Source organism: Pipra filicauda, unplaced genomic scaffold (assembly GCF_003945595.2).
Source record: "Pipra filicauda isolate LSUMZ 115617 unplaced genomic scaffold, ASM394559v2 scaffold42_size3861933_pilon, whole genome shotgun sequence".
Lineage (NCBI taxonomy): Eukaryota > Metazoa > Chordata > Aves > Passeriformes > Pipridae > Pipra > Pipra filicauda.
In genome coordinates, this window is record NW_024104565.1 from 3,584,173 (window position 1) to 3,601,630 (window position 17,458).

Below are 17,458 nucleotides of genomic sequence, written 5' to 3' on the forward strand. Positions count from 1 at the left end.
GCAGAGTTTCAGGGGAGAAGGGTAGCGTCTGGTCTAACAGCAGTAGTTGGTCATAGAAACACCCTCAGGTCAGCTGTTGTAGGCTGTTGCTGCTGTTCACTCTCCTGTCTATCAGTCCTCTTTCTGCTTAGATTCTTTGTCCTGTGGCCTTACTCCAACCTATCCTTCTTGCTTCCTTCTTGCTTCTTTTTCATTTCTGTTCCTGCTTCGCTCTCTTCCCTCTCCATTTCCTGTATTTTCATATTAAGTTAATTTTCTTCTGACTAAATTCCTTTCCTAATTTATAAAAATGACAAAAGTAGAAAAAGAAGTTTAAAATTATTTTTGCTAATTTTCCCTGTTTTCATTTCACACATTTTTCTTCTTTACATTGATACGTCATGTGCGTTACATGTTTAGATTGGTAGCAGAGGGTAGAAATGTAGTCTCTCATAGCTGTTTTCATCTGAACAGCTTTTGGCAAAATGAGGTCTGATTTTCCATGTTTCTAGTTCATACTGTAACAGAAAGAGCAAAATATTTTTCCTCGTGAAAGATTATTTTACCTAGTTCTAATTTTCTTCTTGCTTATTTCTTTCTGCTCTTAGGGGATGTCAACCTCTCAACACAGTGAAGTTAGGGGAAAACTCCACCAGAAAGCAAGGCTGACAGCTAGGGTTTTTTTAATAAGTAAATAAATATAAAAAAAACCATTGTACAGTATGTTGGATGCATGTAACCATCTTTAATGCTGCACAACATGACAGTTTTATTTCTCTAGTATTGTGATTTTGTTTCAGATTTGAGCCATTTGTTCTCCTTTTCAGCACCATGACCATGGAGGAACTGTTAGCATCTCTGCAAAAGAAATGTCGAACGGAGTGTGAAGAAGCTCACCGACAGCTAGTGTGTGCTCTTAATGGCTTAGCTGGTATCCATATCATTAAAGGTAAGATTGGATGACTGTAGTGCATCTGTGTGTACTGAGAGGATAAAAGAAGCTATACTTGTGTAATTGTACTTCACCTGCTTTTCTTTTATCAGTACTGCATTCTGGGCTTACTTTGTGCCCCCTGCCATGCAAACTGCTATGATGGCTGTGGAATCTCTTCCCTGCTGCCTGCTCTACAGCTCTGTCAATGTAGATGTTGTCTGAGTTATGAGGAAAAAAAAACTTTGAATGGGAAGCAAAAATAACTGTATTAATCTTGAGTGTCATTAAACAAAATGAAAATAAATTGAAATTACTTAGTTATGAGTGTGAAAAAATGCCTCTTTTCCAAGTTCTTCTAAAGTTGACAAGCTGTTTGAAATTTTCCAGCTCATGTTAAAATCTTCCTTCAGAGAGGAAAACCCACAAACTGCTTTTTCTGTTACTTGCCTTACAGAAAGACTACATTCAGATTCTCTAATCTGTAGTTAGTAATTATTAGGTTTGAAATACTTCATTATGATTGCAGAATGTAGATAAGTGTTTCAGATAGAATTAAGTGCTTTAAAAGATTTATATATAGATGAAACACTTCTAAAATACACTAGAAGCAAAAATTAAGCTTGGCTTATTTTGAGAAGCAGATTGATGAAAATTTCATCTGGTGAGAAACAAAAGCAGGACTGAGGCAGAGTTCTGGTCTTGTAACTCCCTCCCCAGTGTTAGTATTACACTCAGTCTTCTTTATCAGTTAGAAGGAAGCACACCTTACACATATGTGAAGCCACAAATTTATTCTTCCTATAGTTGAAATCTTATAGGTCTAACTGTTATTAGTCCAGATCTAATTCTTACAGGCAAAAAAAGAGTAACAATCGCACTTACGTGTTTATACTGCTTGTCCTGCTTTTATGCTCACCTTTCTGCTTAGGCCCTTCTGGGTCCTGAAGTCAGTGGTTTCATAGAGGTGGTGGCAGTGCTATCACTAGTTGTCACTACCTTCATCAGGAGGAATAAGATGTTTGTGTTGATGGTTTCTTCCTCACACAAGGATCATTTTTATGTTTGCTAGCACACGTTTGCATCTTTCTCTTTCTTCATTGGTCTGCAGCTCCGTGAAAACACCAAATTTAGTGTACATAATGCCTTTTATGAATGTTACATACTCTTTCTTTGTTCTCTTTGTTGCCCCTAAAACCAGTTTTGTCCAGCTCTAAGCCTGCATTTCTTTGACTGTGGGTGAGTTGTTTATAGCCATGGCTTTCTTATTCACTGCCAAGCCTGTGCACCATCTCTTAGCATCCCATGGCTGTACCCTACACTGCATCCTATATATTACTTCTCAAGGCCTCTCCAATTGTTACTAGGCCTGTATTTCCTTACACTACATCATTGTGTTAGTTGTAAATATCTCATTCTACATGGAATAACTGCTTGTTACTGCTATCTATGTAAAACTGGGTTTGTACCACACAAAGATAAACAAAAGTTAAAAAAAGAAAATTAAAAATTAGCCATAGACACTTACCGAATGGCAGAAATTGCTATCCCAGCTAGACCAAGTAAAAGGTCCGGGTCAATCAAAATTCAAAGGAGGCCTGACAAGCTTCAAGCTTGAGGCCTTGCAAATTCAGCACATAGCTTTTGGCCTATTACTAGTAAGGACAATTCTATACTGCAGGACTACACCCTTACAACTGGCAATATTTTCAAGCAACAAATTTTGTTGACATAAGATTTTTACACTTCCAGATATGGAGGAAGATGATGGTTTTTTTACTCTGTTATGTGTCTTTATAAATTTCTTGTCCCTGTCCTTTGCCGTGTTTTAAGAGTCTCTAAGACTATTACTGCTAAGTAAATTTTCATCAATTGAGAAAAGAAAATTAAAATTTTTTTTTCCTGCTTTTCCATATGCAGTTTCAGTTTTGTTTTTCTTTTTTAATTTATATAATCTATTTTCTGAGAAGTGATTGTGATGTTGGTAGCTTACATCAGTAGTTATGCTCCCTGCATGTACCTAATCATTTCTGCATTTCTGAAGTGTGATACAACTTTCATTGTTTTTACTGGAACAGTGAATAATGTATTTGCAGTGCAAATTTAGCAATGCATCACTGCAGTGAGTTGTAGATGATTTTTTTTTTTTTTAGTGAAACATGAGATTTTTTGGACTTACGCAACCACAAATACATATTTTAAGATTAAGAGGTCTACAGATCTTGCAGTCACAAAAGATATTTAATTTGGAAATTGCATAGTTTTTGTAGAATATAATACTCTGTCTTTTACCATTTTCTTTGGGTGGTGGGAGGGGTGTGGAATAGAAAAGATTTTCTTGAAGACAAGCACTTGTTATACAGACTCTCTGTAAACATAGTATGTTTCAAATGATATAACTCTTGTTACATCAGGGTCAGTCATGGCTGCTTGTATATTTAAAAACCAACACAATATGTGTATGTTTTTGTTACTCTTTTTTTAATCAGGAGAATATGCATTGGCTGCGGAGCTATACAGAGAAGTATTAAGATCATCTGAAGAGCACAAAGAAAAGCTCAAAACAGATTCCTTGCAAGTGAGTGAGCACTGAAATGTAAAAAGATGTAGTTAAGAACTGGAATACTTTAGATTTAACTTAACAGGTCAGTCTTTTTTTCTTCACAGTGGTGTGCTGAATTATCATTTCAGCGTGCTGTCATGATCACAGTCTTTAGATAGGAATCTGTCCAGTGATTTAGGCAGGAATCTGTCCAGTGATTTAGGTAGGAATCTGTCCAGTGATTTAGGTAGGAATTGGTCCAGTGACCTTCATGTTTCCTTTTTTTTTTTTTAAAGGAAGAAAGATGCTATATTTCTAAACACTTGCTTGTGAGTCTTCATGATGTCCTTGAAGCAGTGTGTGATCTCCACCTGCTGTTCTGCAATAAACTTAACAAGCTGAATTCCTAGGCATGTGCATGTGACTGTGACTGCTCGCATTAATGTTGCTACATTGCATCCTGCAAATACAGGATGCTGGGTTTGCTCTGAGAGTGATATTAATGTGCCAAATGATAGAGAATAATAAAATTGTTGCACTGCAGAAGATAAAAAGGCATCAAAACATGAAAAAGAATCAAAGTGAATTTTCTCTTCAGACATTTGTCTTCATGTATTTTGAATACTATATTAAAAATATGAACATATTTTATTGGTAAAAAAAGCAGTGGTTATCTAAGTAACATCTTCAGATTTCTTCAAGAAATATCAGTTCTAAATTGGCCAAGATTCTCTTCAGCATAACAAGATATTTAAAATGTTAATGATAGATAAATAAGAAGTGATCAGTTGTCTCTTTGCTTACTTTGCTAAATAAATTATTGTTTGATTATCTTGCATGTGGTCATCTGATGTCTCTGTTACGCTTCTTTGATTTTTCCTTCTCTTTTGTGACTTCCTGGTGGCTTTTTTCTCTTATCATAGCCATATTAGCGTAAACTTGTTAAGATACTCACAACAGGGTTGTTAATTAAACTCTTTTACTGGATTATGCAATCCAATAAAGCTTTTCCCCCCCCCTCAAAATACATGCTGCCTAATAATTGCTTTGGTAATAAAACTTCTGTTGAATGCTTCTCAGTCGTGTAGGTTTAGCTCTTAAGGATAACAGCAAACCGCTGCTGACCATTCCTCTTTAGTGGCTAAGATAGTAATAGGACAAAGATAGAGTCAGTCCAGGAGGTGAGAGGGGTACAAGTTCAGATATAGTGGAGGTTATTAATACGAGTCTGTGGGAGCTGGTAGAGGTCTGTGCAGGTAGAGGTCTGGTTTGGGATACACAGGGTGAACCTAGGGAAGAGGAACAGAATTGCCTTGTATTAATGATCAAGTTTATTTTTCCTAAAAATAAACAAAAAAATCATGTTTTATTCAGTCATCTTTTATTTCAGAATAGTGAAAATATGACAAATGAGGCTCTTGGGATCTGGTATTTTCCTTAAACTTTATTTTACTGTAGATGGGCTAAATTAATTGTTTCCTTAGAATATTCTAAAAGACATTTACAAAAGAATGTGCTCTGAAATAAATAGTTTGTCTTCCATAATAGTCAAGGGCTGTTTTAATTAGTAGGGTGAGTATGGGAGAGTATTTGATGACCTGGTATCAAACTTGCTGCTGATTTACTTTTGAGATGTTGAAAGTCTTTAATTTCTTATTGTTTCCTGTCTGAGTAAAATGAGGAAAAGAATGTTTCTTTTCTTTATAAGGTGCTTCCACATTAACAGAGAAAAAATAATTTTAAATGCATGCTAATTTCTTGCTGTAAGCTTTCATTGCTGTTCAAGCTTTTCCTGTCACAGATGTTGCAATGGATTTTTTTCATGATTGCTGTTGACTTTGTGTATATTTAGAGACTTCATTCTACACATAATTTGATGGAATTGTTGGCAAAGCACCCGGGAATTCCCCCAACTTTGCGTGATAGCCGACTTGCAGAAGAGGTAAGCAGAGTTTGTTTTTATATAAATACATTTTGAAGAGCACATTTTTATTTTTTGTCCTATTTTCTCTAACTAAGGAAATAACATTAAATGGCTTTAAAGTTAACTATGTACGTTTCCCTTCAACTTGGTAAAATCATGAGTTGTTTAGAGTGTGAGATGAGAGCAGAAATGTCCAGTAAAATACTGCTGTTCCGAATGCTTAGTGGCCTCTGTTATGTTGTATGTTTTACGGAGCTTTTAATAATTTTTCTCTCTAAAATATTGCTTCCCTGTCCCCACAATGTTCCTATGAAAATCACTTACATTCTTTATCGTTAACATCTATGTACCATCCTGAATTCTTCTGAGTCCTTTATTTCCTCACGCTTTCTTTAGCTTTCCTCATTTTTAACTGCAAATAGTCAGTTTTCTCTAGGTGAAGTTTTTTATTTTTCTTAGGCCAGATGAGCAAATCACTGTGTATCATTTCCTGTGTTCATTAGCCTGTTTGACTGTATCCTTAATCTTAACTGGGAAATATCCGGCAAAATAGTGGGATTACTCTTCCCGACTGGTTACTTGTAGTGGAAATATGGACCACATTTGGAAAGGAATGTCATTACTGCGGCATTATTTGGGTTGAAAGGGACTTGGGATGTCACTAGCTGAATCTCCCTCTCAGAGTAGGGTCAGCATTGATTTCTGACCGGGTATCTCAGGGCTTTATCTAGTTGGGCCATTAAAATCTCCAAGGAAAGAGATATCACAGCTTAGCTGAGTAACCTGTTCAGTACTTCATAATTCTCATAGTAGGGAAAAAAATTCACACAGAACATCTCAGTTATCATCATCATGGCTAGGCTTTGCGAACGAAGATTTGGGAATGTTGCTCCGCACAGGATTCTAGCAGAAGTCGACCATTATCGTTGCAGTTTCCAACACCATGCTTGCCTAATCTAATATTCCTTTCCAACACCATGCTTGCCTAATATTCCTTTCCAAATAGCAGTTGTACCTTGTTCACTTACCATGTACTTCAGTAAAATACCTACCAATCCAGGTGGTTTCCTTCTGGCTGCTGCAAGGTTGTTCTTTAGTACCCTCTAAGCCTCTCTCGTTAAAGCTGCACAGGCCCAGTTCTTACAGCCTCTCCTGTTTTGCAGTGGTGATCAGTATCTGTCTTGTTATTTGGATATCTTATGATATTTTATCATTTTTACACAAAACGTAGGTATGGGTAGCATTTTTTTTTGTTTTAATGAGACTTGTTTTCTTAAGTATTTAAAGTTTCTACCCACCTTTATAGAAATAATATAGAAATATTGCCTGTTTTTTATTGATCTGTAATTCTAGAAATTTTCAAAATGTCACCTTCTCCTGGCATTGTTATAAAAAAGGGGATTGGATAATTTGTATTTTTTTTATAAATGTGAAGCAGAGGTGGTTTTTCATAGCTGTCTTTTGCCAGTAGCTCATCTAAATCCCCAAGAGTCCTGTCCACTCCAGGCAAACTGGGCTCTGTAACAACAGTATAATTATCTTAATAGTAGCAAACAAAAAGAAAGACTTAAACACACACTAAAATGCACTAAATTAAGGTACCTAGTGAAATCAGTATGAAATTATGAAAGATAAATGTTACTTGTAAGTTTTTTGTTCATCAGTTTTTAAAATATGAAATAAACTGATACTGGTTGCATGGTGGAGGCACTTGTATACTAAGAGGGGTTTTCACTGTCAGAAGTAATTTCTACATAATTTCTATGAAAAATTATATTTGATGCACCTAAAAATAATGAAATGTAAGCCTTTCTTGTTATTTCATGACTAAGTTTTATATGTAGACAAGTTCAATTTTCCTGTTCTCAGATTGTTCTGAGATCTTTTTATTGTTTGCTTATTCAGCACAATACATTTATTGTACAGATAAGTAAGAATAGTGAGTTAAATTCCCGTTCCCTTTCGTAATGAAATGTATTCCTATTGTGTTGTTTGGGCTTGTCCAAAAGTGAAGTTTCATAGTTAGCATCTTTGAACCAATTTGTCTTCTCAAATGGTTTTTGGGCTTACTAATAAATGCTAGATTCTAGAGGAAAAAAAATACTGCCAAATATTACAAATGAAAGTGGGCAGCGCATAGGTAGCTAACCATTTTAAAACATTTTGGTATCTGGGGAGTTTTTACATTTTCCATTATTCCTCCTAAATATGATTTGTCTATAATTTAAGCTCTTATTTCCATACAGGCAGAACAACTTCGACAACATTATATGAGTAAATCCAATGCAGAAGTTGCAGAAGCCCATCAGGCCTTACAGCCCGTTCTTCAGACCATTCGGGAGCTCCAGAGAAAGGCAGGCACCTCTTAAATATTTTGTCTCTGAATTTTGAGATTTTTAAAAAATACTATTTTCATCTCTATATGCAGAACTCCAGCTGTTTATTATTTCTAACAGTTTTTTGATGACCTATTTGGAATGGAACTTCCCACAGGCTTACTTCACGCTTACCACAGACCCAAAACATACTCTGTGTTCCCCATATAAAGAGGCACGCAGTACTTGATGAACAGATGACTTAAAACAGAAGTACGTGGTGGGGGATGATTCTAGTAAAGTTTAACACCATTCTTGATTTTTAAATTAACTGTGCTTCACCCATAATTTAGGAAAATAAGTTATAGATTTGGGCCTTGGAACATTTCTGTGGTGTATCAGATGGTATTTCAGTTGCTTTCAAGGGAACTGATTTTTGGCATGCTGCTTAAGGCTTAATTGTGTTGAGTCAATATGACAGTTCAGATTTCAGAGAAAGGTGCAAACCCTTAATGAATTGATGAACACCTGAATTAAAAGGGTGCTTGTCATTTGCATAATAGTAAATAAATAATAAAGAAATGAGGACAAATAGCAGATGAGGAAGTAAACTTACGCATCTTCTTTCACCTGTTAAAATTATAAGGTCGCTGTTCTTGCTCTGTTAATTTCACAGAGAGCTTTGCTTTCTCTCATTAAATGATCTTTTCATCTCCTTCTGGGAGAGAGAGAGAAGAAGGAAACTTTGAGATCACAATATCTTTATGTGGCTGTTCTCTGTAGATAGTCTTGGTGAATCTAACTCTACTGAAGCATTTTGAAGGTGTAGAAATAGATGAGAATGTAGAAAGTTTCTTAATCATGTGCTTACACTTCAGCAGAAGAGGGGCTATTTTTTAATCATGCTCTTAATCTTCCACTTTCAGGGAATTAACCAATCTGTTTGGCTGTGGCCTAAAGAGCAGTTAGGCCTAAAGAGTCATTACGCCTCTGCTGCAATGATTAAATTGTTTCTTTGTTGAATGTTCAAGGATAAATCTATTATTTTTCATACAGATACATTCCGGTTCTCCTTGGTGGTTGGATGTCATCCAGACAGCAATACAGTATGCCATTGATGAGGAGCTTGTTCAACGCGTACAAAACGAAATAACCTGCAACTACAAACAGCAGACTAATAAACTCTCCATGGCAGAGAAGTAAGAGAGTAACTAAAATAGTCTAATGAATACAATTAAGTCTGTTCAAGTCTTCTTATCAGTTTGTGCTAACAGTTGCAATTAAATAGCAGCCATTTTTGCTTCAGAGCATCTGGACTGCAATTATGTTTCAAAACCAATCCCTGAAAAAGCTGGCTATATAGAAGACTTGGAAAGAAAAGTAGGAGAATTACCATTTTCTCTTAGATGAGCATTCTCTGAAATAATTTTCTGTATTATGAACTATGGTTTTTACAGTCTTCTGTACTCATGCAACTGCTGATCAAGAAAGATTCAAAGTTTATTGCATTTAACCTATAAAAGAAATTGACTTGCGTAAATGGAAAGTAGGCAGACAATATCAGAAAATCCTTATGTAGCACCATAAGATAATATCACTCTCTTTCGGAGCAAAGAATTTTGGGTTGGTTTCATGTTAGAGACAACAGTACCACTGTTTTTTGGGTTCAATTACAGAACAATGGATTCAGAAGGGACATCTGGAGATCACTAGGCCAACCCCCAGCTTATAGGTTCAGGCCTATGCTCATTCAACCCAATCAGGTTGCACAGGGATTTACCCTGTTAAGTTTAGGTTATCTCCAAGAAGGAGATTCAATAGCTTCTATGTGAAGTCTGTTTCTGGTATATGATCCACTTGTTGGAAATAAAGAAACATTAAAATCCTTTTATCTAGTTAATATTTCCTGTGTTGCATCTTGTGTGCAGTCTCTTGTCCTTTCACCAGGTGCCTTTGAGAAATATTTGGCTCAGTCTTCTCTGTACCTTCCAGTGAGATAAATGTAGAAAGCAACAAGTGAGCATTCTCAGTTTAAGGTTGAATAGACCCTTTTCTCCCAGCCTCCTGTTATATGTTCTGTGCTGAAGCTCCGTAAGTTTATCACAAAAGGGAGACATAGGAAGGACAGTGCTCTCGTAGTATAACTTCAGGCAATTTTCTCAGATACATGAACTTGGGCTCTTAAATACAGTCTTTCTGAATGATGTTTTTAGTTAAATACGTTTTTATTATATTTATTATATATAAATAGATGTATATAAATGCATATACATATGTATACAAATATCTAATGTGCTTATAAAATGTGTATGTGTGTATAAGTTTAAATACTTAAGATATACACATTCAATACATAAAGATGTATCTTCCGCTATGATTATTCTGCTGTCATGATCCCCAAAGGTCACAATTTCTTGCCCTTGCTGCAGGTAAACGTACCCTTTACTTTTCAGTACTTAACATAATTCTATTGAATAATCTAAATAGAGATACATATAGCTCTTTTTTTTCAGCACAAGAGGCAATGGGCACGTACTGAAACACAAGATGTTCCCTGTGAACATCGGGAAATGCTCTTTTACTGTGAGGGTGATTGGGTACTGGCAAAGGTAGCCCAGAGAGGTCGTGGGGTCTCCATCCTTGGAGATACTCAAAAGCTGTCTGGGCATGGTCCTGGGCAACCAGCTCTAGGTGACCCTGCTTGAGGAGAGCAGTTGGACAACACTCAGAAGCCCCTTCTGATCTCAGCCAGTCTGTGAGTCTGGATATAAACGTTTCCTGTTTGAGTTTTCATTTGAGAATGATAGCATCACATTCTGGTCAAAATAAATAAGAGGACAGCATTGTTTGTATGTTCATGCAGAATTTGTATGCATATGCATCTATCTGTATGTTTCCCAGTGTCATACTGATTATTTTTTTTCCTCAGTTGAAATTAGGTATTTAGAAAGTATCTTCTTAAATTGTTGCTGCTTATAGGTTGTATAACTTTGGAAAAGCTATCTACAACTCAAATGTTTATTTAATAGAGTAGGGATAAAATTTAATTCCTTTTCAATTTATTTTAGGATATGAGATGACATCTTAAAAAACAGTGTCTTATGAAGTGTTACTGGTCAGTGGTGAAAGCAGCAAGTACTCTAACTGAATATAAGACATGATTAATCCATGGTATAATGTGGGAGATTTTTATAAAGCTGGTATTATTTGGCAACTGATGGTATTAACAGCAGACTCGTGATTGCAATTTACATGTATTTTCAGGCTACCTTGTTAGGAAGATTTGTCTATGTTACTTAAAAATGCATATTACTTAAGTAGGTCATATTAAATTCCAGGCTTTAGTGGTGGTGTTAAACCTGTGCTTTGATCTCTACACTTTACAAAACAAATGTTTTGGATCAAACTTTCCTTGTGGTCTAGAACTACAGTCTTGTCCATGAATGTCAGACCTTGTAGGAACTGTGCACTTTCAGCAAGAGACCTTTGCTCACAGGAAAAACACAACATGGGAAGTGCTTAACTTGTTTTCATGTTTCCACTCCAATTGCAAAAAACACCTAGGTTTTAGGAAAATAGTTTCCTGTTATGTCCATTTAATAATTTTAATTTTGAAACCTAACTTGCAGAATGAAGTATATTTTTGTGATGGGTGCATTTGTCTGCTGTGAATTGCACAGGTGCATTGCAAATCATTTTGTTGGCCAACAGACACAAGTAAGACTATGAGTATGTGCAGTCGTTTACCTTTAGTAGATTTGCATTGTGGACCAGAATGTTGCGGGTTGGTGTTCACTACTAATATTTGGTCCCATCTCTCAAGTCTTGGGAAGAATCTTTCTATTCTACAAATACCATCCTCTCTGGGCATACAATGGAGTGATTTCTGACAGCATTACATGCAGTAATAATAAGCATTTGCTTATGATATGAACTTCATATGTTGTCCTAGATTGCTCTTTAGCTATTTTTCTTCCACTTTAAAACACTTAATTAAGTTTGGATTTGGTGACTCGGTGTACAGTTATTTCCCTTTGTCTTTAAATCAGATTCCGTGACTGCAGAGGCCTTCAATACCTGCTCACAACCCAGCTGGATGAAGTGAAGAAGTTCCAAAAGATTGTAAGAGAAGCAGTGAAAAACTTAGAAGGGCCTCCTTCTAAGCAGGTTATTGAGGCTGCCACTATCTGCCATTTGCGACCTGTTAGACTTCCACTCAACAAGTATGTCTTGAAAATGGAAAATATACTTTAGAAGTGGATTATTAAATTTTCCTTTATTTCAAATAACACGTTGAAGTCTTGATTATGTAATCAGGGGCTGTATGCACACAGATATCACAGATCCATTTGTTAGAATCATGACCTTTGGTTTTATTCCTAGAAAATCTTTTCCTGTCAGTTATTTTATTGAGTGTACATATGACAGTTAATTTGTTCTTTTTTAAGGATTTTGTGTGGTTTTATATGGTGGAATAGATATATGGTAATTACGTTGGTTTCTGATGAAATTCTGAGTGCATCCATTTTCAATTTTCTGTATTGCAGCTGTGTCTTTTGTAAGGCTGACGAATTGTTCACAGAATATGAGTCGAAGCTCTTTATGCATAGGTAAGTTCATAGCTTTATAAATTTATCACTTAGAAAAGTGAAAGTTGGATTGCTTTATGTTTTCTTCTTGAAGTTTTCTGAAATAACTTTATGAACTAATTACAGCAACTTCTTGCTAATGGCCTTGATAAAGGTTTTATTAGGTTTAATTTTCTGTGTAAATGTCATTTGAACAAGCTGTGTACAAGGAAGGGATTTATACCACTTTCTATCAAGCTGCTGTAATATGACCATACATTTGAAATGAAGTGTTGAAGTGTTCAGAAAGTGTGTGTATAAATACAAGTATGCTAATTTAATACTGTGGTGGTTTGAGACCACTACAAAAATCCAAAATCCAATTTCCAGGCTTCCCCCACCCCTTCCCAATATTTTATCTCAACACCGAAGAGAAATTTTCAGGCAGACATCTCTGGGGGAAAGGGAAGTATATATACATTTATTTTACACAGATAAATACTATACAAGCTAAAAGTAACTATATATATATTGTTATACACTTCTATCAGTCTCTTCAAGCCTCTCCCTTTAAGTTTAGTCCAGGAAAAGCCCTTAGGCCGATAGGTACCCAGTCTCTCTCTCTCATGGAGTGTTCGGGGAACCTGAACGCTCCCCCACCAACCTCCAGCTGTTTGCTGAAGTCCTTTCTTCCTCATGAGGTCCAAGAAGATAGCTCTGAGTCCATCCTCCTTGGTTCCGTGTCAGTCTCTGCTGTGTCATTCTCTCTCTCACTCTCATACCTTGGTTCGTAGGCTGCTGTAGTGTAGTCAGCTTATGAAATGTACGTGTCCTGGAATTTCATTCCTCCTCCGTGTTTTTGGTTGTCCTGCGTTTAAATCACAGCAGGACATCCTCCAGGCCTGCCTCTCGTCCGTGTCCAATTTCGCCTGGGGTTTTTTCTCCCCCTGGCACCAAGCTGCTTTTGTTATCAGCCCGTCTCTTTTGGCTCAGCTTCAAAATACTAAGCCTCGCATCCACTCCCACTTAACAGTGAGAGGGAAAAAGTTCCCGCTCAGCTTTTGCTACAGGTGTTCAGTCCAGTTACGAACTGTCCTGAGCTCTGCAGTCTGGCTGGAAAGGGGGGGGAAAAGATGGTCTGGCCTCCTCGCAAGGAGCTTACCTCTCTCTCCCTCTTATCTTCAGGTGTTGTGAATCCCTTCCTTCACAACACACACTCACTTCAATGCTGCCTCCAACCCTGGCTTAGGCAGAGTTGTGGGGCTGCAGGGCCCCCCTTCTCCCCCTGGAGGGGGAAGAAGGAGGCCCTGCCACCCCTGGCCTTCTACACCCACATACAACAGCAGACACAGACTGATTGCCAACCACTTCCACCGGTTGTGTATATATGATTTTTCAGCAGGAGCGAACAAGATGAATGGTGATTGGCCCTCCAGGGAACACTACCTTGGCACCCAATCACCTCTGGGCCCCCAAGCTTCCAGGGGGGGCAATCTCAAACTATGACAAATACATATTCTTCTTTGTGCAAATATTTATTTACAGTCCAGTTGCAAGTGGTATAATACCATCCTCATTCAATGTTACAATGAGAAAGGAGATCTCAGACAGGAATGCAGCTGAAAGAAGGGTGACACCAGCACATGGTGTGAGAAGTATGCATGGTGGACAGTACTGAGAGGCATAGATTACAGTCCTTTGCATGCTTTCTCTTTTACTTTTGTCTCTCATATTCCTCAATGTCAAAATTGGATTCAAAAGTCTTGAGGTCAACGAGAAAACATTTTGAAAAGTCTTTACTAGTGGGAGCTCTGTTACCTCATGATTGCTGGAATCAGGAAACATCAGCGTGTTTCTAAATTAGCATTATTTGTCAAGGAGGGAAATGGGAAGCTGTAGTGTTCTTAAATAGTGCAATACACAGCAAATTTTGTGTCAGAATTTAACTGCAGGTCTTGCTTGTATAAAAGGCCAGAATTGATTTTTTTTTTCTTAAATGAATATGACATGAATAACTCCTGAAAGATAATTTAGATGCTTAAGCCTTTACAAAAGCTGGGGATGATTTTGAGTTGACAAAAATGGCCTTATAGTGGTTTCGTTGCTGATACTGAGGTCACTCTGTTCAAAGCAAGCTATTGAGGCGTTGGGTAGTCAAACAGCTATTTATCCTTGTTTGGTTTGTATTATCCTTTAATCAACTACTAGAAGGCTGAAATAGATGACGAGTAAGTAGAAATGAACGTGTAAGTACAAAATGAGTGATAAGTGCTGTACTGGGTTTGTTTTTAAGTGTTAAAGGCCAAATGGCAATATTCGAGGAGATGATAGAAGACCAAGAGGGGCTTGTTGATGACCGTTTGCCCACTACAAGTAGAGGACTGTGGGCAACCAGTGAAACTGAACGTGCCTTGAAAGCTCTTCTCTCCTTTGCCAAAGCTCACCGAATGGATGTTAGGCTAACTGAAGAAGGGAGCGTATTTCTGGAACTCTTTGAAGCATGGAAGAAGGAATATAAGGTACAGTAAATGAGATGGTGACAAAACAGTTGTCATTTAATTTATTATAAACAAGTTGAAGCTGAATATTAACACATCTAAATTGTATGCCTGAAATTAGGCTTTGCCTACACCAAGCTTTTCCACAGTGCTTATTACAGGATTTGATTCAAAATGGTTTATATATGATTTGAGTTTCTAAAAGCTATACTGGCAACTAATCAAATTACTAAACAATATAATTGCACCTATTAAGACAGTATACAGATATAATTGTGTTCATCTGTTTACTTAAGTCAGAATGTAGCAAGACTCAGCAAATCCAATGTTATTCCATTCTGTAATTCAGTTTATCTTCAGTCTTGTGCTAGCTACAGATGTACTTTCACTACTGTTTTATTTCCTGGATCTTGTTTACTACACAATGTAACCTGAAAGAATTACTTTCCTGTTTGGATCAGAGAGAACTACAGAAGTGTTCTGTGCCTTTCTTTATACATCCCTGTGTTTCTGTGTTTCCTTGCTTTGAATACATACTGGTGATGGAGATGGGGGAAGAGCTATTACACACAAGGCTCTCATCCTGTCTTATAGCTTAGGTGTAATCAAACGTTTTCTCTTGAACATTTCTCCTTCTCATTTTCAATTAACACGGACATCAGGTTCAGTAGAACACACTTGGTACACTAGTGCCAGGTTTATCGATTCTTTTGTACTTTCTTCTGGAATGTTGGTGTTTTGGGTTTTTTTGTTTGTGGATTTTTGTGTGGTCTGACATCAGACCTGATGATTCGCCAAGGAATTCCTGTTCCTTGGCGAGTTTATGCCCATGTGATCTATCTCCCAGGTCTGCTGTTTCATGATTCTAGGAAATCAACAAGTTACCTAACTTGCTTTTTCCTAGGAGGTTTTGAAAAAGCAAAGATGCTTATTACTATCCAAGAATTTAAGCATTTGTTATTAGCTTTAATCTATAGACGAGCAGGAGAAGATACTCTATGGAGTGATTTATTTTTTGTATCTTAGATTAACAAATGATATTCAGTCTGTCTTTGTTTTTCAACAAACTTGGTTATGGATCACCTACTTCCTCAAATTGGGAGTGCTCATTAGGAGTAAAACTTAATCTGGATCTGCCTTTAAAAATTGCTAGTTTACAGTGTAATACAGTGCAAAAGCTTTATAAACAAAATGATGTCTCAATCAGCATTTAGGTGTCTGGTAGTTAAAGTTATTAAATGCCTAAGAGTTGTGCTGCTCTCACAAGGTTAGGCCACTTGCTTATGGTACCAAAATGCTGATTGGAGAATAATGACCATTCTCATGACTGTTCCCATGCTTCATTTTTTGTGTCCTTGGCTTGTAAGAGTTGACAAAAGGAGGAGGACATAAGGTAACTAGTTACCAAGGCATTGCTATGTGTTGGAAATTTTCTGCTGCAAGAAAGGACACAGTCCCTTCATGTGCCTCTACATGAGGAAAAAAAAGATGGGACTAATATGCCGATGAGAATAAAATAGTGTCATTATGATTCCATCTGTAATATACATGGAAATGCTGATTCAATGGTCTGTACTACTCTAATCTACATTGAGCTACAAGGATGATACTCTGTGAAATAAGCCTTATTTTATTCAGCACTTGTTTAGTCTTGCAAGAGATTTGTTTCTGACTGTTAAGTTGCATTAGTTACTGTAATACTAATAGTTGTAGAAGAAATGAGAGACAGCTATTTATAGTTGTTTATACAAAGAGGTTGGAAAAGAAAGCCGACGGGATGATGTCTATACTGTTTGTTTTCCTTTGTGATTTGTTGTTGTGGTGGGTGAATAATGCAAAGAAATATTACTCCTTCCTCCAAAAAATTGTCACATTTTCCATTTTATGGCAAAATCACATAAGAGGAACTCAGCTCAGTTCTGCTGTTGATTTGTTTGGGGTTTTCTTACAGTTACTTCATGAATATTGGATGGTACTTAGGGATCATGTGTCTGCTATTGATGAACTGGCAATGGCTACAGAAAGACTGAGAGTGCGTCATCCTGATGAGCCAAAACCAAATCCACCAGTTCTCCACATCATAGAACCACATGAGGTGAAGTACTGGGCAGGAAAGAATGTGTTTTTTCTGAAAGAACCTACCTCCTACAAAAATAAAATCTGTATCTTGATGTATGTATAAGGTCTATAATATATGCCTCTAGTTCAATTTCAGAAAGGGTTGGTGGAGTATACAGTTCCTATATCAGTATATGGACCTTTTTGAGCTTGTAACTCTTATTTTGATATATTTTTGTTGGCCTTCTGACAGAGTGGCATTTTTCCAAAAGCCTGCTGATTCCTTACCCATATTGCTACTTTCCACAAGGACCTGTAAAACAGCAGTGAACACCTAGAAGACAAATCTTTTCGTCAGTATTTCAGTATGCTCAGGAATTTCTGAGCTACATCTGAGAGACTTTCTGTTCATGATGATAGAGAAAATGCTGGGTTGATTTAAATTCTTAATTTAATTTTTTTTGCACCAATAGAAATGTTTTCACTAGAAACATTTTGTATTTTGTTTCAGTGAGATTGAATGTTAGATAAAAGTACTTCTTTCTGTAAGGAAATAGATATTTCATCTGTGTGTTGAAACGATTTTTAAAACAGAGCACTTTGCTTAACAAATATGTAACAAAGTTTTAAGAGTTATGTATGT

At 36.8% G+C, this 17,458-nt stretch overlaps 1 protein-coding gene across 5 annotated transcripts in view; it reads left to right on the forward strand.

Moving 5' to 3' along the window:
* Positions 1-17,458, forward strand: part of SHPRH (SNF2 histone linker PHD RING helicase) — a 55,383-nt gene that overhangs the window by 24,633 nt on the left and 13,292 nt on the right. For all 5 annotated transcript variants that reach the window (XM_039385696.1, XM_027739514.2, XM_027739515.2 and 2 more), the window contains 9 exons: positions 807-928; positions 3,400-3,488; positions 5,305-5,394; positions 7,623-7,730; positions 8,748-8,890; positions 11,741-11,914; positions 12,239-12,301; positions 14,553-14,778; positions 16,709-16,852. In XM_039385696.1, coding sequence (XP_039241630.1) covers positions 807-928; positions 3,400-3,488; positions 5,305-5,394; positions 7,623-7,730; positions 8,748-8,890; positions 11,741-11,914; positions 12,239-12,301; positions 14,553-14,778; positions 16,709-16,852 — 1,159 coding nt within the window. The remainder of the gene's footprint in view (positions 1-806; positions 929-3,399; positions 3,489-5,304; positions 5,395-7,622; positions 7,731-8,747; positions 8,891-11,740; positions 11,915-12,238; positions 12,302-14,552; positions 14,779-16,708; positions 16,853-17,458) is intronic.